This window comes from Terrapene carolina, unplaced genomic scaffold (assembly GCF_002925995.2).
Source record: "Terrapene carolina triunguis isolate 2854851 unplaced genomic scaffold, T_m_triunguis-2.0 Scaffold96, whole genome shotgun sequence".
Taxonomy (NCBI): domain Eukaryota; kingdom Metazoa; phylum Chordata; order Testudines; family Emydidae; genus Terrapene; species Terrapene triunguis.
The window spans coordinates 47,818,308-47,839,527 of NW_020664447.1; the positions used below are offsets into that span (position 1 = coordinate 47,818,308).

The following is a 21,220-nucleotide window of genomic DNA, read 5'->3' on the forward strand; positions in this document are numbered from 1 at the left end:
TGTAAATTCGAATTAGGGGTAGTGTGGCCGCACACCACCGAATTAATGTGGTTAAAATTAATGGGGTAGTGTGGCCGCACACCACCGAATTAATGTGGTTAAAAAACGAATTAATGTGCTTAGTGTGGCCGCGCACAATCGAATTTATACAATCTGTTTCCCAAATTCGAATTATCTAAATTCGAATTAATCTCGTAGTGTAGACGTACCCTTAGTAAATATTCTCTGCAGGAATAGATGAGAGGGCCCACTGTCCATACTCAGTACTCTTTGAAAAATTGCAGCTGCAGAGCCAACTCCTGTTTGCTTTACTCAGGTGAGTAGCCCCACTGCCTTCAGTGGATCTTGAGATAAGGCAGCAGGATATGGCTCATAATGATATGCTAGGATTTTAAGACTTGTTCTAGTGGAACAATATGACATGTACTTTTAGGCCTAAGACTTTGAGGTACTGAGTAGCTTCATCTCCATTGACTTCACTGAGTGTTGAAGGCACTCGGCATATCTCAGGAGTCACTCAGCACCTTTCAAAGTTGAGCCTTTTGTTGGTTTCTGTTTTGTTCATTTATGCAGTTGGATTCATTGAGCTGTGTGCAGAACTTGCATTGATACTCCTTGTGCAGAAACAGGACAGGCGATAGCCTTTATATTTTTAAAATACCAAAACCAAACAAATCAGATATTTATATTCAATTGACATGTCTTTACTTAACAGTATGCATCCTCCTGGAATTTATCATAGAAATTCACCCACTAGGCTTTTTAAAGTACGCTTACGTTTTGTGACACTCAGTTGTGCTCAATATTTAGTTCTGTTATGTGCATTATCCTGCTGAATGATCAAATTAAATTCAAACTAGAATTTGAATGTCTGCAAACATTGGCAAGAATCTGCAGCTAAATTTAGATGGAAGATTTTCAGTGTCTGTTGTTTTTCTTGTTCGTTTTAGATGGGTAAATTGTAAAAATGTTTAGGAACCTAACCTGATTTTTTTTTTACCCTCTTTGTCTAGGTTTGCAAGGCATGCCAGGGGACTGCGTCTCTCAGGGTGGTCCTATGGGTATGAGTATGGCACAGCCAAGTTACACTCCTCCCCAGATGACCCCACACCCTACTCAGTTAAGACATGGACCCCAAATCCATTCATATTTGTCAAGTCACCCCCATCACCCAGCCATGATGATGCACGGCGGACCCCCTACCCACCCTGGAATGACCATGTCAGCACAGAGCCCCACAATGTTAAATTCTGTAGACCCCAGTGTTGGTGGACAGGTTATGGACATTCATGCCCAATAGTATAAGGGAACTCAAGGGAAAAAAACAAAAACAAACAAAAAATTAAACCTATTTTAAGACTTTTGAACTTTGACCAGATATTGACACTTAAAACGAAATTCCAGACAGCTGTGATTATTTTTTACTTTTGTCATTTTTCATCAGCAACAGAGGACCAATGAGAAAAGAACAGAAATGTGAAATCATGGGCTCACTGAAACAATTATGTCCATGTAAAGATCCTCTGAGGGGAAAAAACAAAAAACAAACAAAAAAGACTCCAAGAGTTATAACTACTGTAGTATAAACATAGGAACTAAGTTAACTTGTACATTTCTGTTGATCACTCCGTTATGTTGCCTCAAATAGTTTTAGAAGAAAAAAAATTCCTTGTTTTCCACACTATGTGTGTTGTTCCCAAAAGAATGACTGTTTTGGTTCACCAGTGAAGTCACTATCCATGAAAGACTACAGTATATTTCAGACCAGTTTTGGCCAGTGAAAAAAGAATTACCCTGGAGATGAAGATGAAAAGTCTTGCTGGGTCTCTCATCACTCAGAAGACAGTTCCAAGAAGGCCTTGCCATCCCCTGGTTTTGTTCCTTCATAAATGTGTCCTTTAGTTTCAAACAGATCTTTATAGTTTGTGCTTCAAAAACCCATTTTTTGGACTCTTCTTCAAAGAGCTTGCAGGTGAAGATTTAAAAGACAGAGCAGGAGCTTCTTCCAGTAGTTCTGAGTCTTGGCTTTGGACAAAACAAAACTAAAAGTTGGGCAGCTTTCCTCAATGAAAGAAGTTACTAATGGTCTTTGCACCAAACCTAGAACTTTATCATGAACTCAAAGCTTGGGAAAAAAGCAAGAGAATACTGTAACAAACTTCGTACAGAGTTCGGTCTATTAATTGTTTCATGTTAGATATTCTATGTGTTTACCTCAATTGAAAAAGAAAAAAAAAAGAATGTTTTGCTAGTATCAGATCTGCTGTGGAATTGGTATTGTATGTCCATGAATTCTTCCTTTCTCAGCACGTGTTCCTCACTAGAAGAAAATGCTGTTACCTTTAAGCTTTGTCAAAATTTACATTAAAATACTTGTATGAGGACTGTGACGTTATGTTTAAAAAAAAGGTGTTAAGTCACAAAATGCGGTAATAAATATTTCATTTTTGATTTTTTGTTAGGCTTTTGAGTTTTTAATCATGATTGGGAAAGATGGCATTTGCTGGGCAAAAATGTCTAAGATGGATTTCTTACTAATGATTTTGAAGAACGGCTGGTAAAATCAGAGACCAGACACCACAGCACGCATAGCATAGTCTGATGAAACAACATCTGAATTTGTACATTTCTACTGAACAGACACATGCACAGACACCAGGTCAAAAAATTCAAATGTAGTCTCATCAGATTATACTTTATGTAGCTATATCTAATCTCTGTATTTAGCTCTATTGATATAGCTATAGATAATATATATATATAGTGAGAGAGATGGCTTTAGAATAGCTGTATGTACACACACACCCTGCATAACTACAGTGTGTTTAAAGTGGGAATAATTAAAGAATATTTGTAACACAGGGCTGGATTGAGAAGTTTTAAGCAACCATTGACTTTAATGGGAGCTTTGCTTCCATAAGGAGTGCAGAATAAGGCCCTGGAAACAGTTTTATTACTTTATGTCACAAAAGCAAAAACGATCAGGTGGATGAATTGGGAAAATGTAAATTTAACTTTTCAAATGTAATTAGATGTTCCAGGTCCATTGAGGGGAGGAGGATTTGTTTTAACTAAAATAATACAGACATCTTGTGCTCTGAAACTACTAAATGGAAGGAAAGCATGCTATGTTCTAACTCTAACTCTAAGCCATTACTGCCAGAAATTGAACCTTCCTCCTCTGCAGTGAGTGGGAATTTTCTCATTACTTCAGTGGTAACAGAATCGGGTTCCAAGAAGAGGGGAAAGATTTGGGTTTCTTATTGATTGCTATTTCGGAGAATAAAAATACCTTAATTATCTTTACTTTCTAGGAAACAACTGTCACTGGTTTAAATATTTGTAATTTTTAACCCTCTTTCCCTCCTCCCCCCGTGTATTATTAAAAACTGACTGACAACTTTTACCTTTGGAATGTTGAAAAAGTCTTAACTTCCTAGTTAATGTTTAATTTCTGAACTGAGTAAATGGACCCACGCTGCTGGCAAAGGAAGGAAGGATGCAAGTGGAATGGGCGGGAGGGTTAATTTAGCAATCGGTCCTGCTTTGTAGCAGGCATTCTCTGAAATTTAGAGGATGGGAGATTCCACATTTGGCTTTCATTCTTTCTGGTCTGATTAAAAACGCCCCGATCCTTAATTCCTGTATGAAACGCACATCCTGTCCTCCCGATTTCAAAGTCTTTGATTATTTTGATGAGAGAAATAACAAGAATAAGAATCAAAGAGGAGTTGTCTTTGCATCACAAAACGAAGCTACTTATTGTATCCGATTTGCTGTCATTTTCCCCTCCGATTTGAGGAGGAATTTTATATATATATATATAAAATCAACGAGCTGGTTCTTTTCCCTAGTAGACTGTTATTTTTGTAATGAGTTAAATATTTGTAATGCTGGTGTATTTTCTTGCTGGGCTGTAATTTGCGGGAGCTGTGTTGCTGGAATCCAATGTAAACAGATTGCTCCAATCTGAGGTTTGCTATTTAGTATGGAGGGTTCCGATTTGGGTGTATTTAAGAAATGCTCAGCTGTCAAACCTAAAAAAAAAAAAAAAACGGGAATAGTGTTTTGACAGCGATATAGTGTGAAAGGAAATACTGTAGTCTGAATAAAATTGCTTATGTTCTGAGAAACGAAGGGTAATAGAAAAACACCTCTTGTTTTGCTATATATGTGTGTGGAAACTTGGCATATAAATTTCCACTTCTCTAAGAGATTCTGGGGAGAGGGCTGCACCAAATTAGGGCTTTTCAGACTGTGCACTGCGAAAGGAGAAGTGGGAAATGATGTCCGTGTCTGTGCCTCCTTTCGGCAGAGTCCTGTCCTGACTACAAGAGGAAATGTTAGTGGAAATGCTTTATATATGTCTGGCCCAGAGCTGATTTGCAGGGGTGGCGGGAAATGTGGCAAATTTATCTAGCAGCTGTCACAAGATGGAACCTGTGTTTTTCAAAGGATCCAGTGAGTGGACTGTTCCTACACAAGTTACAGATCAGTCGTGCACTCCAAGCGTTTGACAGGGCGAATGAGGGCCCTCACTGCATTGCCTTTAGAACTGGGAGGATCCCGTAAACATTTGCTTAACTTCACCTTTCATTTTGAGAGGCAATCCAGTGGATCCAGGACAAATCCCCAAATCCCGTCATTTATAGGCGTGTCTCTGCAGGAAGCGTGTGTTGGCTTGGAAGGGAAGGATTTCACGCGACTTTGCGGTGATATCTCCGCCTCGCAACTCTTCACAATTACGATCCTGGTTGGAATCAATAGCAAATGTTGTTTTTAAACACTTTTTTTAAACATGCCTTCGGGGGTGGGGGGGAACCGCACAGCTCCAGCAATATCGCTGAGCAAGCTGCTGTGAAGGTGGGATTCTGATCGGGCTGGGGAAACCCGGCATCTTTGTCCTTGGGTGGGGGTGGGGAGGTGCTGTGCCGAGAATAGAGAGTGCTGGGCAACGTGTTTGAAGGCCGATTTTAATATTAATCGTTTTGGTGGAGAGAAAGAGACAGAAGGGAGGTTGCCCCTCTGCGACAGTGATGATGGATGACCCAGCACCGCCAAACAACTCCGCCCCTCCATCCTCACCCAGTGTCAAAGCTACTTTACTTGCAGCGTTAGGAGTAGAATAAACACCCTCGCCCCTTCTAACGCATCGATTTGTGGATCATTATGAATCAATTACTGCTCTCGATGGGTTGTTGGTGGCTGAAGTAAAACGGGCTGTGGATGGGGAAAGCTCTAGAAAGAAACACAGAACAGTCCTTATAGTAATACTGCTACTACTCATAATTAGTATTAATAATAATCATTCGGGTTTGGGCACTTTCCAAAGAGATTTCCCCCCCCCGCCCCCCCGTTCCGCAGCTGAATTGTTTGCTGCATGGGAGCCACTCTGTGTGGTAGCCGCTCAACTTAAAAGAAGGGCTCTCAAACGAATGGGTTTTGCATTACACGCAATTACTTCGAGAAACAGCGACATATTCGCACCGTACCGCCGCAAACCCCGCCGTATTTATTTTGTATTTAACTCCTCAAGAGAAACCCACTGGAATATAGAAAATGGGCTAGTCCCTGCGGCCGCACATAGGCCAAGTACGGGGAGTTAGCGAGGCAGAGTGACATTTTCAGAAGGAGGTTTTAGTGTGTGAAGTTGGGTTTCTCTCTCTGTTCCCATTTGTAGCAGTGTTTGAAGACCTCAAGGTGTTTCTATGGCTACCTTGTGTATGTGGGAGGGTCAGATGTGGGGGTACCCAAGAGAAAAGGCAGCTCTTGGGTGATCATTTATCAATGTCACCCACATAATGATTCTCTCTGCAGCCTTCTATTGATGAGGATAATTACATTAGCTCAGAGTGACTGATCAATGAAAAACCACCAAACAAAAACTTCTTTACTCTTCTATAATACCAAAAACAGATACAGAAATAAGATAGAGAGCCAGGGCGGGATTTCCCCCTTCCTTTCTCTTTACCAATAGATTTTTTTTAAACAAACAGCGGAAAGTAAGAAAATAATATTAGATCTATTACAATTAGAAGGAGACTACAATTTTGCCTGTGAAAATGTTCCCTTCAAATCTGTTGGCATCAGTCTTTCTCCGGTAAAGTATATCATTAGTTTGAATATGAACCGCTGCTTCTCTGCTGGGGTCCAAGTTCTTGCCCTGTACACTTGTGCTGAGCGTTCTGAAAATGGAGCGTGAGCGTTTGCAGCTACGGGGAGGGAAGAGGATGTAAATAATTTTCCTTTCAAAATTGCAGTTGTCTCCCTCGTTGTCAGGTTTTCTTTGTTTTTAATCACTTCTTAAAGCAGCTCTGCTAAAGACCGAATGTTGTCTCCGTAAGGCGCTGTTATATTGGAGAAAGTTTGCAGTTACATTGCGATTTCGCTCTTTCTAGAGTTAAATATCAATATTTTCTCAATTAAAGCGAATTGTAATGCTTTTACTTGTGAGTTGTTAAAGGCGCCATAAATTTTATTATAATGCAGCTAAGCTTCCGAGCACAGCCAGAAGACAGGTTGAGGGGTTGTTGTTGTTTTTTTCCCCTCTCTCTCGCCAAAGGGCCTGCATCACAAAGTCGATCATTTTAAATAACAACAAGGCAAACTGATGCGAAGAAAAAATGATTAGGGACAATACCACTTCATGACGCTCTCTCCTTTCCATCTTGTCCTGTGTCTCACATCGTCCCGCGAAAGTGAGAGCATCCTGTTTGCTTAAAATATTTCCAAAGGGCACCAAAAGGGTTACTTAGTTTATTTGGATGAAGACTAGAACATGGTTGCATTTAGCAGCACGTGTTTTGTGTCCCCAGTTCCTCTTTCCCATCCCCCGCACAACACTGATGGACTCGAGCTGAACACGCATTTGCTCTATATGTGTCTATACAGTGTCCTAGGTGGAGACTGCATTATTGTATGTGTTACATGTAATGTGCTTGTTAAATTAGTATACAGTGTTTACTGATATATCTTTAAGCGCACAGCCTGCTAATAAAGCAATTATGTACATAGTAATGAACTTACATTTCTAAACCAACTTGTAAACACGCCTCAAAGTTAACATTTGAAAGTAAATGTAAGTCTGGAAGATGCTATTTTGCATATCTTTGGCAGGCCTTTTAAAACAAATATTGCCAAATTTCTTGTTATAAAATCCAGTTTAGGCGCCGGATTCTGATCTCATTTACACAGGGTTAACTCCACCATTGATTTGAGAAGCCGGCTGGGGCCCTGAGCTCACAAATAGCCCTGTATTGTCTAGAATTGCCCCAAAGGTGTTTAACATTTCTTAAATTAGCTCCTAGAAGAAATAGTACAAACTTCTTTGCTGCGGTGCATGCCAGATCCAGATCAGAAAAGAGCTGAGTGATCTGCATTTCTTATTTCTAATATAGTCGAGCTAGCTACATAATTGCAAAGGGAACGGCTAGAGAGCAAATGGAAACAATTTCTATATTCCAAATAAAACTAGGCATTCCTAATATTTACCAAACTGCTGTTGTGTAGAAATCCCCACACTGTGCTCCATGTACCCGGAGCAAACAACTCCCCTGGCCATCACATACACTCCTCAGATCATCAGTGTCCCAAATCACTTAATCAAGACCCCTAAATTAATAATGGGGTCTCTGAGTTTCAGTGACGGTTTAGGTTGTTTATTGAGCCAAGTTCCTTGCGTTACACACATTCACTCCTAGAAAAGGGGATGGGGTTGCCACTCAGTCTCGAGTGTCTGGGTTATAAATTCAGTGCGAGGGAGAAAACAAAGGCATTATCTAGTTCTCACCCAACCAGGTTTCAAACTAGGATCTTACTTTGTTGTACAGTTGGATTTGTCGGGGGGCGGGGAGGGAGATGGAATCCATGCCGCTAGCATTTTCCTGCGGATCCGAGTCCCCACCACGGAAACGCATTTCCAGATCTATGAGCCCCGAGTGGATAAACACCCACAATTACTATGGGACAGGGACGAGTGGCAAAACCTGAATGGAACGCAGCTTTGGCGTTGGGTGAAACTAACGATGTGCGGCTGCTTTACCCTTACAAGGAAGAAGGAGGGGGGGGAGCCCTTTCTGATTAATAAGTAGCAGGCTAATGTTGAGGGCTTTTTCTGCCCGATTGCCTTTTTGAATTAGAGCCGATTTCTTCACACTTCAATAGGGCCTGTCTCTTTTAAAATGACTGACAGATTTGTTTCTCCTTTTTTCTCTCCCTGAGACTTAATGATGTAAATTTTCTAATTAGTTAAATCACGTTGCTTAAAGGCCTTAATATTTACCGGGCAAGGAGTGAGAGTCCTGAGTGGATCGCTTAAAATAGCCAAAGAAATAACGTTAGGCTTTTAAAAGGGGGGGGGGGGAGGGGGGGTTTGGGGGGGGGGGGGCGATATAACGTAAAACCAGAGGTAAAGTTCAGCCTGGAGCTTCTTCCTTCCTCCTCCTCCTCCTCCCCTCAAACCCCGCTTTTATTTTTCAATCAGCTAAGATTTAATTAGGAGCCCTCAGGCCGGACGATCTGATATTTTCTCATTAGTTTCCCATCAGTAGTCTTGAGTGTTAGATTGGCTTAAAGGTTGTCAACATTTGACCAATTTTATTTAAGGAAAAGAAACCACGCATTATAGCTCCGGGACCTGAGATCTGAAAATAAATCCTGCCCGGATCAGCGGAACTAACAGGCGAAAAAAATGTTGACAATTCATCGTTGTATTTAATAAGTTGCAGTTGCATAATGTATAGCGCGCAGGGAGAGAGACTGCAGCGAGCCAGTCCCAGGCAGTGACACCGGCACGGGCTGCAGCTCGCCCGGCTAAGGTGTATACACCCTCACACAAGGGTGTGATAAATACCCGGCGGGTAGCTAAGGCCAGAGAAGTCAGACAAGGCTGAGTTACAAGAAGTGAAACCCAAGTAGAGGAGCAGGTTAGGGTTTGGAAACTGCAGCTTTTTTTGTTGTTGTTCCAGCGCAATGAAACAAGCCTTGTGGTTGCTGCTCCTTTAGCCCAGACACAACATCAGAGCGCCCCCTGCTGGCCAACTGAACAGAGCGCCTCTGGTCCGCAGCACAGACTTTTCAAGCAAAGCTTGCCAGTACCAGGGAGATTTCCTGCCAGGGCTCAATGTTTAAATAGGTATGTGTGTATATATATAAGAAAGGACACTCTCTGTTTCCCCCCACGCCTTCCTCTTGGCCTCAGGGGATTATAATATAAACTGTTTAGGAAACTGCCATTAAAAAAAAAAAAACTACAAAAACTGCAGATCTAAAAAGGGGGAAATGTTGATAACAAGGATAAATATACCGGTGTAGCTGCTGCGGTTTAGTTTGTGTCAATTTTCCTGCACTCGCGGAGAAATACAAACATCAAAAAAGTGATCTTATCGTCCTGGGTTAACAACGGCACAGGGAGAAGAAAGGCGGGTAACATTTTGTGTCTTGTCCCCCCCTCCATAGAAAAGTTAAACCCAAGATATTACAGAATACCGAGAAAATGCCTGTGCCAGTGAGCATGTGGTTACTACTGTAGTCGAGCTCTCATCCAGGTAACTGCTAAAACTTGTCACCTAGCTCCTTGATATTAAAGGTAATTATACACATACACTCCCTCTATATTCATACCATGTGTATGTGTGCCTACACCTACCTATACAGCATTCTGCATAAGCATTCGGTGGGAAGCTAAAAATTACAGTGAAACATGACAAAATAAGTGTCACATTTTCCCAATCATTTATATGTAAGCTTACGATTTCTGCTTATTAAAAATAGCAAAATCAGCTCTACTAAGAACCTGATGCTGTTGCATTCTAGGGTTGTTGGATTTTTTTGTTGGTTTGTTTCTTATTACGCAATGGATTTTTTGCACATTTTGTGTATGCACACACACGTTAGAATAATTAAGCCTAGTCATTTTTTTCTATAGGGGCTGTAATGATCACCTTGAACTAATATCTAAATTGTTATTAGCACCATCAGCTACTGGGAGAAAACGACCTGGAAATTCAGCGATAAAGTGGGATCCTTAGGTAACAGCAGAAGCACCTTTTTGTGCTCCTGTAATACTCAAAAGCGCTCAGACAGTGGGCAGTTGCCTTCCTGGCAAATTATTCTCCATAACTTCGTGCGGGAGAGCAGACGCTTTTCTTCTAATGCGAGAAGAATGCTGGGTTTTTTTCAATGTCTCCTTTGGAGGTGCTGCCGGTTCAGTGGGGCGGACTCAATCCGGAATGGAGCAGGCAGCCCCCGGTGGAAAACAGTGACATGTTACAAAAGCAAAACACCATTTTAAAGCCCCAAATAAAATCGTAAATCACTTGTGTTAAAAGAGGCACCAGGGCCACTGTGTAAACTGAGGTACAGTTAAATATTTATAGTTTAAAGGATTATTTTGTCTATGTTAGAAGAAACATCAAGTTCACTTGGTTCAGGGCTCTGTCTACACAGAAATACAGGCACAACAATGCCCTGCAGAAGAGCTGAAGGGTTTGGATCATGGCAGTAGCTCCCCAAATTTATTTTCGTTTTTTAAAATGTGTGTGTAGAGGGAGGAGGAGGTGGGGAGAGGAATATATAACTGAACAGCAGAAAACACCTTTCTGGAAACAAAGGCAAGGAGCAGCATTTCAATTGCAAATGCATCAGCCAGAGACCAAATAACAGTTGTGGGAAGACACTCATAAAATTAATGTACCTTACTTTAAAAAAAAATCAAATGCTTACTACAGTTACCTCGGTGCAGCTTAATAAAAAATTAGCCTTACTGACAGTCTTGTCAACATCTTAAGTAAATTATCATAGCGCTGGTCTTTGGAGAAGAGACCCTACACTTCTTGCTAAAACACCTCCTATCATTAATCTTAAACCACTTGAAGATTATGATGGAAAGAATGGGATCACTAGCCATTATCATCTCAAATTGCTGTTAAAAAGTCCGCTGTTTATTTTTGCAACCAAAGCAAATGTATCTGGGAAATGCAGAAGAGGGAAGAAAGGAAAACACAAGAAAGGCAGAACAATTGAGGCGAATCCTGTTGCAACCCCGATGATAAACACATGGAAAAGGCTGTTACTGCTCTTTGGATTGCTGGAATTTGGGCAGACGTTAGAAAAATAAACAAAGCGATGGCTCCACATCAGCTCTGTAAATGCAATGATACAGTCAATGGAAGGTAACTCTTTTTCTAAATTAATTTTCTTTTTCCTGAATACTAAATATTTGCTTACCTCCGCATCGACCAACTAATAAATACCAGAGCTATTTAAAAACTACTTACACCTTCAAGTGCTCATTTTCTTATACAAAATAATTTCCTTTTTATTGCTGTCTTTTTAAATGTATTGTATGCTTTTATAATATCAATAAAGTCCATAATAGCATTTATTTATGATGATCCTACACACTTGAAAAATCTGCTCCCAATGAAATCTTTTCAAGAGGGATCTATGGTTTTATTGTAGTCCTTCCTGTTGCAATCTGATTCCACTTTAAATTGCCTTTTTTTTTTACAGCTGGAAAATAAAATACTCTTTTTGTTCAATTAATTCCAGGATTTGGCATAAACGGGGCAATCTGCTGTGTTCTAGTCATTCAACCTGAAATGTTATCCGCGTACCTTTGCACCTTAAATGAATGCACAGTTCGAGGTGAACGGTGCATGTAGCTGAATGCAACCAAAATGCAGATTGTAAAGTCCTTCTTTAAAATGCAAAAGTTCACAGGAAGGTTTAACAATAAGATGGGAAACAATCGACTCCCTTCCCCAAAGACAGACACAGAGAGAGAGAGAGAGAGAGAGAGAGGAAACCCTAAAACCTGAGGATGCAAATTAAACTAAACTAAATCCATCTCCGTGCTTTGGCGAGTTGAATTTTCCTGTTGTTCCTACGAGAAATCCATTTCGATATCAGTGTAATAAAGAGAGAGGTAGGTGGTGGTTGTTGTTTTTTTTAACGGAGACAATATTTTTATCTTGACGTTAAAGGGATGCATAACATTCGAACGGAAACTTCTGCCTTAAGCCCAGGTACGTGTAGCACAGACAGAGAGCTCCACCGCCTGCTCCCCCGCATTGCCCCAGCAGTGACCTCAGCCCGGAGATGCAGAGAGGTGAGAGGTGACTCTGCGAGCTAGCGCAGACCTGGCCCTTTTAGAGCCATAGCGTGGAACTGGGGCTAATCAGTCCTTTACTGGATTAAAATATAGGGACCAGAAGGGAAGCCCCTTCGTTGCAAAGAACATGCACTGGGAACGAAATAGCATTAAAATGAAGAGAATACTGTCCTGAACAGACGGATTTAGCACTAACAAACAGTTTTGTTAAGGTAAACTGTAAATTTATATACACACTGTACCGCTAGATCAGCTAGATATACACCTCTGTATGTGTGTGCGATCATATCTATCTATTACACACACTGTCATGAAATAAGGTTATAAAGTTATGATACAGCATGGAAGAACTGTAGTCCTATATGCTGTGCGACTTGTGCACAAGGAGTAGGTTGTGGAACACTGCACTGGCGTGTTAAAATAATTGTCTCCATATCTAGAGATCCACTATTTACATTGTAATGCACAACTAAGTTACATAAGAAATCCGGGAAAGATTGGCAAATTGGGTACACATTTCCAAGTTATTCATTTCGACCTACCGTATGGAAACAGAGAGAGAGTAATAACTCGGAAATATATATATTATACACACCCACATACACACAGATAATGGAACATTTGCAAATTGATCGCTTAAAACATTTCCCCTAAAATTAGGAAATGTTCCTTTATTATTTGGGTACCAGCGATTTTTAATAACCACGTCGAATCAGAGAAGATGGTCAGTTGTCTGGTTAAAGTAATCTGCTCTAATGCAATTATTTTACTAGGTTAATATGCAATTGCAAGAAGAATGAGCATAGAAATGAACTGGGATGCAAGGGGAAATGTTTTCTAAACTAAAGAATGTGGGGGGAATGGGAATATTTGGAGCAGGATAGGAACCTGTAGTAAAAAATAGTTGATTTTGTCGCTATAACCCTGCTAAAGCCAGGTTACAAAGTTTAGTTTTTGTCTTCCAGGAAGTAAAACGTTCATTTTAAACATTAGTAAGCGGTTTCTTGATTAGTGGTGGAATGAATCTCAGGAGTGGAGCTAACACAGCTCGGAGTGAGGAAGAAATGATCGTGTACGGTAGCAGCAAAATTTTCCGGAGAAATCAAACAGACCCGCAGCTCAGGTAAGCTGCTACACGAAACTATTTTTAACTGAACAAAAGACTGGGCAAACAACATCTGACGTCAGTGGCCAGCATCCTCAGCTAGTGAAGGAGAGATACTTAAAGTGGACGACGAGCTTATCTCACAGAACCTTTCTTCTGACCCCTTCGCCTCCCCACCCCAAAATGCATAAAGGAGGCAAAGCTCACTCAGCATCGTAGATCCTATAGATTCAGAGGTTTTTATGAAGCACCTCTTGGTTGATCCCGCCTGTGTTAAAGAGCAGCCTCATAGCCTAAGGGGGGGGGGGTGGATTGTAAACCGCGGAGATGGGAACTACAGAAGCGAGGCTAAGGAGACTTGAGGGAGGTAAGGGTTAAAAGGTGATGTAAAGGACAGGTGTAGCAAAAAGCTCTGTTGCGAAGTGACAGCTGTTACTAAAAATATTTTGCAACTTTTGGGACTGTCAAGAGTGGAAGTTCCTTTAGCCCACAAGCCTTTTCTCTATGTATCTGCAAAGGATCCGAACTCCTAATGAGCCACATTCATTGTTAAGGGTAGGTCTAGTTCTGCGCCTGGTTTATCGCTAACACACACATCTGCTCAGGAGACAAAGGCAAGTGTATTTATACTGCCCCTCCCAGGAGCTCCCTGAGTGAGTACCTTGCTCGCGACCACAGACTGGAGTAAACAGAAGAGACGTTCCAAGTTTAGCGATCAGAACAAGGCTTGGAGGAGCTTGATTTATTGTGAGCCCTATTCACAGGCACTGTAAAGGCTAGTGGTCATTATTTCCTAATAAACAATTCCCTTCATACCGAGCTGTGCTGACTGAGTGAGTGACTCACTCCTCGGTCCTGCCTGGAAGGAAGGATTGACCCCCGCGGCTTTCTAATACTGTAAACTTTGGAAATCTCCTCCCGCTGTTTGAAACGATCATCGCTCGCTCTTTCTCTTGTGCAGGCGGCCTGAGGGCTGAATGGGTTTCCTGAAGCACCCGACTGGGGTGCTAAGGGATCTCGAAAGGTTAGGTTTTCCTAGCTGCTGCCCATAGTCTGCCACGCCTTGCAAGGAAGCCTGACGTCTGGGGAGGGACGGAGTGATCAGGGGCTGGGGGCTCTTTGCCAAGGAGGCTGGAGTGGGGTGAACGCAACTGCACGCAGTCATTGCAGGCATGAAACCTTGCAAGCTCTGGGCGAATTCTCCTCGCCTCCTCCCTCCGGTCTTCCTGCGTCTCCTCCGCCTCTGCAGCCAGAGTCAACACGGGGCCGCGATTCGTGTGGCCGAGTTAGTTAAAATAAATAAACCCACGAAGATTCACTGGCGAGCAATGCCGCATCGACCCGAAGGTTTATTAAGAAGCGAGGCTGCTCCAGTCCCTCTTAAAGGCGTGAGGGCTGCAGCCAAGCAGAAGTCAAGTCACACTTGTTATTCAATTCAAACTTCCTCTTGCCCTGCCCTGGCCGTGCCACCCCGGGGAAGCTCACACACCAAAGCCATTGGCGATCGCTACCCACCGCTGATCAGCCCTTTGCCACCCGCCACAGAGCAGAGTGGGGAAGGGAGCTGGCACAGCGAGCCAAAGCAAACACAGCGAGCCTACGGGACACGTTGGGAGATGGCATCAAACCTGCTCAGCTTGTTCATCTTTTCCCTCCGCGCCGATCTGAACAAAGATGCAAGGAGAGGGCTGCCACAAAGTCCCTTTTCTTTCCTATTGGCAATGGGGATTGTTAACCCAAATAAAAATCCTTACAGCTGTCTCCTGGTGAAGATGCAATTGCTGTTATTGCCAATCACGATTAGCAATAATTAGCCCAAAAGCATGAAGGATTCAGCTGCCAAATTATTCTGAATAACCTGTTTGGAACAGGCAACAAAACATTAGGTCCAAACACAAACTAACTGCAAACTTCCAGTAATAGAGCTCTTCAAAGAGGATCAGATTCCAAGTAAGATCCTAACTCCTGGCTCCTCATGCTACATTTTCTCTCAAGTATCTTATGCCTCCATTATTATTTTTTCCTACATCCTGTATTTCCCCCACAAAGGTCTCTGCAAGCATGAAGTAGCAACTAAGCATCTTCTCCAAACATCTTTACTTGTTTACTCAGCTCTCTCCATTTTAAATACAAATTAAACAAACTGGAGGGATAATGCAGTCCCAGAGCCAAGCCAGAGTTGCTCTGTTTATACTCTGAAACTCATCCTTAGGCCCTCTGAATTGGGAAAGTTTAAATGAAGTGTAACTAGAAGGAGGTCACAGGTGACTGACAAGTTCAAGCTACTTATCTCAATTATCAAATAGTTTTATTTCCAAATTGTGTTCAATTTGATTTTCCTGCCTCACCACAAATTAGCTTAGAAAAAATCAAATGAAAGCAGACAATTTAAGCCAAATCCTGCAAACCATTATTTATTTGTAAAATCATTTTTGTGATATATACTCCCATTAATGGTTATGCAGTTGCCAAATCTTTCCAAGTGGATTTTTAAATGTAGCCATCAAATTATTTCAAAGGCAGGACTATTAGGAACAAAAATAATTATGAACTTTCAGAAGCATTATAAAAAATGAGTTTCTGAATGTTGTCTCTTTAAATTTCACTTAAATTTTGGTTTCATTTAAGCCTTGAGGCACAGTAGAGAGATATTCAGTGTCTAACAAGGAGTTTGGAAAATAATGCTCACTACCAGAATAGAGCACAATTTCTCCATAAAATATGGATAAGGAATCAATTCATAAACACAAATACCCACTAGAACTGAGTTTTAATATAGCATTTCATATGAACATTTTTATATGCATTATTTAGGAGATAACAGCTCTTCAAATCAAGGCTTATACAGTCACATCTGGGTTTTTTTCCCTTCTAATTTTCATTTTTTAGAGAAAATATTAGGAAAAAAACTACACTCCCCCCTGTTACCGTATATATTAACTGTTACCATCAGCTTTTAATCAGCAACATGTATATTGCCTTAGATTTACAGAATCCATTCCATGTTGCTTCTTTCAGAGGACAGTGAAATGAGGATACTATCTTTATTTAGTTGTAAGATTTGATGTTAAAAAACAAAAGCACAAACACACTTGTCTTACCATTTGTTTTAAGTATATATAAGTACACACACATTGAAACTGAAATAATGAACTTTAGATGACATTATTTGAGCAATCAGACAAATCAGAACACAGACCTCTCCAAATAAGAAGTGGTTAGAGTGAATTCACCTACATTAGACCCAGAGTTATCTCTAACCAAAGGTATTCTGCTTGGGACATTTAGTAAATTTTGCTGTGTAAAGTCCTATCCCTGCACTGTCAGTACAAATTCTTTAGGCCCTCCTGTCTAAATAAGATATCTCCAGTAACCAGGGAAAGATTAAAAACCTACTCTTAGGTTTCAGATAGTTTGATATAATTCTTTTGCTAACCCCATTTTTTTAATAATACGATTACTCTATAATCTAGATGAAAGGCTAAATATTGAAGAAACCTTCTTTGTGAGCCATATTTTTTTCCAGTGTACACCAACACAGCTTTGTCCTTTGAATGAAAAGACAGACAAAGTGTTTTCAAAATAGAAACACCTAGGCTTATTTTGAAAAACATAAGCAGTTTTTTAAAAACACTCTGGAGTTTTCTGAATAACTCTGATGTACTCACATTCTTATCACAACTATTTTTTTTTTTTACAATTGTAAGTGGATATTCAAGCTAAATTGATGCTTTATGTATATCCTGTCTCAATTTGTAAAACTATTCTCTGGAAGGAGATAATTTGAAAAAAAAATACAAAAAAGAAGAAACGATACCACTGACAACAATTTACTTAAATTCTCAAACCTTGAAATTGATGCATCTCCTATCAATCATAGTCAGAAGATATGGTAAAACACATCCAACATTTGTATATCAAAAGTGGGACTAAAAAAACCTGTTTTGTTCAATTTAAACACCCTTCACCGTGTTGTAGTTTTATATGCCGATATTGATGTGTGCACTTATTACAAGTTAGATTTCTCCTTTCAAACATCCGTAAGGTACTAACCTCACAAAATTAAAGTACATGCCATTCTACTATACAGATGTTTGTTCTCACTGGCTTACTGACAATGAAATATTTATTAAATAGTAATAAGGAGATATTGACTTCTCTATTCTGTCAATATGAAGATTTGTTGATCTGTGAGGTTAATATTGATGAGGCAGAGTGAGGTAAACATTTGGTCAGGAGGGTAAATAAATTCTGATATTGACATAAATAAAACTTAGTACTAATATGAAAACTAACCTCTTTTGTTTTTATTGGTTACACACACATTAGTGCAACCTATCAGCATGTGAATGCATAGAGCCATATCGTATGCTTACGCCAATGTCAACACTTGACACTAGTTTTGTAGAACATAGTCCAAAAATGTCTGTCAGAGGAATTTAAAACTAAGCTCAAATGATGCCAAGCACTTGCGGTCTTTAGTCATGCTGTGTGTTCATTTCAAGCAGACAGTGTTCGTTTACAAATGAAGTAGTTCCTTAAAATACTACTGGATGGGCTCTGTTTATGTCCTCAATATTCTTCATATGAAGGAGACTTCGTTCCTGCTTAAGAATGGCTTTGAAAGAAAAATAGGATGAGCTCTTCTGTCAAAATATTATTTTTGTTTGTTGTCTCATCAAAATGTCAGTAGAAGTCTCCCCTCCTCTCTTTACCCTCTGCCACAGAACACAATAGCATACAGGCTTTGAACAATACCAGAAGCCATTTAACTTGATGGGTCTGGCAGAAGGAGCTACTATTTTGTTCATTATTTTCCTCAGATTTCCCTTCATTTTATTTAAGAGAAGCTCAGTGTTGCTTATTGTGGAAGAATCTACTGTTCCATCCGTCAGGTGTGTCTCTCCCATCTTATATTATTTTAATCTATCATATTTATGTGTTGGAGACAATGTGTGTGACTTGCATCTTGGTTTTCTGGGTAGAGATTAAAGTTATACAACCTAGTATTTAAGGTGATAAAAGATAATAGAGCTGCGGACAGAAAAGCCACAAGCAACAATATTGTCAACCTTCAGATTTTTGATCACCACTGACGGCCCTGATCCTGCAATCAGATTTACACAGGCAGAGCCTGGCACTCATGCAGAACTCCGCTGACGGCAATGCGGCTCTGCATGGGCACAAGGGTCCACTCACATGGATCGTACTGCAGGATTGTGGCCTAACATATTAAAATAATACTTTAGCAGCCCTTGTGAAATGAGATGGTGATCTCAGTCCACTTCACAGTGTAAAGGTGTCCACTCACTCACCAAATCCCACCACAACTGGGAATGGTATTGGTAGCCTCAGCAGAGAAGTCAAAGCTAATGGTTATGAAGATGGCTGTTTATCCTCTCCCCTCTGGTGCACCCTCTGAGTTAGAGCGAGGGCACTCTGGTGGGGCAGCATGGGAAAGTTTGCATTGTCATTATCTGTACTGTTACTGTTCCTGCTCCAGGGCAGGCAATCTGTCACTTGCTATACATGCACACCTAAATATATTAGAAAACAATCACAATATAAGATCAGTTAGCTCTTTAAGACTTGTCCTTCTAGTATTTCTGAATGATGTGCTTGCGTGTGTGGAGGGGGCCAAGAATGTCTTTTCTTTTCTTTTCTTTTCTTTTCTTTTCTTTTCTTTTCTTTTTCCTCATATTTCAGTTGTCCTCACATCCTTCTTACAGGAGGGCACTATCTCTGGTCGGTTTCACCTGATCCTGCAGAACCATGCAGGCAGATCCCTGTGTCCGCCAGAGCGCCAACTAAAAGTTAGTGGGGTTCTGTGCAGGCACAGGGTTCTGCCCACATAGTTGTCTTTGCAGGACTGGGGGCCTAAATGTTCATCAACAGTGTTAGGTTCAGCAAACTGGACTGAACTGGTTCAGGGCCAGAATCTGCTACCTTTCTGTGACGTTGTGCAGTCTATATGGTTTTATAAAAACATGATAATAAGTGAATATAATGTAACTGGGATAGTTTTAGAAAAATATTGTAAAAAGTGAATATAACGTACTGGGATATGCTTCATGCAAAAGGTCTCTTGTAAGGTATCATTACAAAGCTTATAATCTACTGAGTATGATCATCTGATTTGTATAAATGTACCACTCTTGTATCTAAAACTAGAAATATAAAATGTAACTCTGAGGGCCTATTGTAATTATGTAAAGTGTGGGCCATTAATGATGGTTTGGAATCTTGATGACTCCCATTGTCTGCAGATGGCTGTTTACCTGTGAGTCTCCCTGTATATGTGTGTGCTGGCAAGTGAGTAATGAAGTCTTGCAGTGACATGTGATCATGTCACCTGAACTGGAATCCATCTTTAACCTGGTGCTTTTCCAGTGAGGGGGGGTGGAAACCCAGAGGGACAAAGGGTTCCCGCCTTATGCAAAAGATATATAAAGGGGTGGAACAGAAGAGAGAGGGAGAGAGGCCGTCATGGAGAATCCCCTAGCTAACACCTAAGCTGGAACAAGAGCTGTACCAGGGGAAAGAATTGTGCCCAGGCCTGGAAGGTGTCCAGTCTGAGAAAAACTTACTGAAGCATCTCTGAGGGTGAGATTATCTGTATTTAGTTTGATTAGGCATAGATTTGCGCATTTTATTTTATTTTGCTTGTGACTTACTTTGTTCTGTCTGTTACTACTTTGAACCACTTAAATCCTACTGTCTGTATTTAATAAAATCACTTTTTATTTAGTAATTTACTCAGAGTATGTATTAATACCTGGCGGAGCAAACAGCTGTGAATATCTCTCTATCAGTGTTATAGAGGGCGAACAATTTATGAGTTTGCCCTGCATAAGCTTTATGCAGGGTAAAACGGATTTATCTGGGTTTAGACCCCATTGGGAGTTGGGCATCTGAGTGCTAAAGACAAGCACACTCCTGTGAGCTGGTTTTCAGGTAAACTTGCAGCTTTGGGACAAGTGATTCAAACCCTGGGTCTGTGTCTGGAGCCAGACTGGAGTGTCTCGCTCAGCAAGACAGGGGGCTGGAGTCCTGAGCTGGCAGGGAAAACAGAAGCAGGGGTAGCCTTTGCACATTGGGTGGCAGCTCCCAAGGGGGTTTCTGTGATCCAACCCGTCATGCCCACATAGTTGTCTTTGCAGGACTGGGGGCCTAAATGTTCATCAACAGTGTTAGGTTCAGCAAGCTGGACTGAACTGGTTCAGGGCCAGAATCTGCTACCTTTCCTCATCTTGAGTAACACCTTATTCCATGAGTAGTCTCATTGATTTCAGACTACTACTCAGCAAGCGTCAGGATGGCAGAATCTATCCCTCAGTGATTTAAGAACATTTTGGGTGTCTTGTTGCCAGGGTCGGCGCAACCCATTAGGCAACCTAGGCAGTCGCCTAGGGCGCTACAATTTGGGGGGCAGTGACTGCAGCGGTATTTCGGCGTTGGGACCTTCCGCCGCCTCTGTGGGGGGCGGCATTTTGGGACGGGACCTTCCGCCGCCTAGGGCGGCAGAAAAGCTGGCGGTGCTCCTGCTTGTTGCTGCTCCCTGATAGGGTTGGATGTTCTACCCATTTATGACATTGGGCCACCTATTCCCTGTAGCAGAATCCAAAAAAAGGTTACTCTTAAAATCTGCTGATTGGTGTACACCGGGACATAGTTAATGCAAAGTGGGATTTTCAAAAGCACCTAAGTGATTTAGAAGCACAAGTCCCATTAATTTGCAATCCGTATGGGTGCAAATGACAGTCAGGGCAGCTATGATTTCAGGATCTGGAATTTGGGCTTCAAAGTCACATAGGTGCTTTTGAAAATCCCATCCATAGCAATTTTAGAAACGGTACTCTTAGGTGTGTTAAAAGATGTCACCAAATAACTTGGGTATTTCTGCGTAACAAGTGTACTTGACAGATACTGGCAGACAGCATATAGTATTCCTAGGCTAACTAGAGCATTCCAGTCCATTCCCCTGCAAGGCCAGGGTATATTTC

At 41.1% G+C, this 21,220-nt stretch overlaps 1 protein-coding gene across 8 annotated transcripts in view; it reads left to right on the forward strand.

Moving 5' to 3' along the window:
* MEIS2 (Meis homeobox 2) overlaps positions 1 to 2,456 on the forward strand; it is a 182,817-nt gene extending 180,361 nt beyond the window's left edge. For 6 of the 8 annotated variants that reach the window (XM_026651322.2, XM_026651323.2, XM_026651325.2 and 3 more), the window contains one exon: positions 1,014 to 1,102. Coding sequence is in view for 2 of the 8 variants with exons in the window: in XM_026651327.2 (XP_026507112.1) it covers positions 1,014 to 1,300 (287 nt within the window). In the remaining 6 variants the exon portion in view is untranslated. Of the gene's footprint in view, positions 1 to 1,013 lie in introns of all 8 variants that reach the window. The other 2 variants (XM_026651327.2, XM_026651328.2) reach the window with 1 other exon arrangement.
* The last annotated feature ends 18,764 nt before the right edge of the window (positions 2,457 to 21,220 follow it).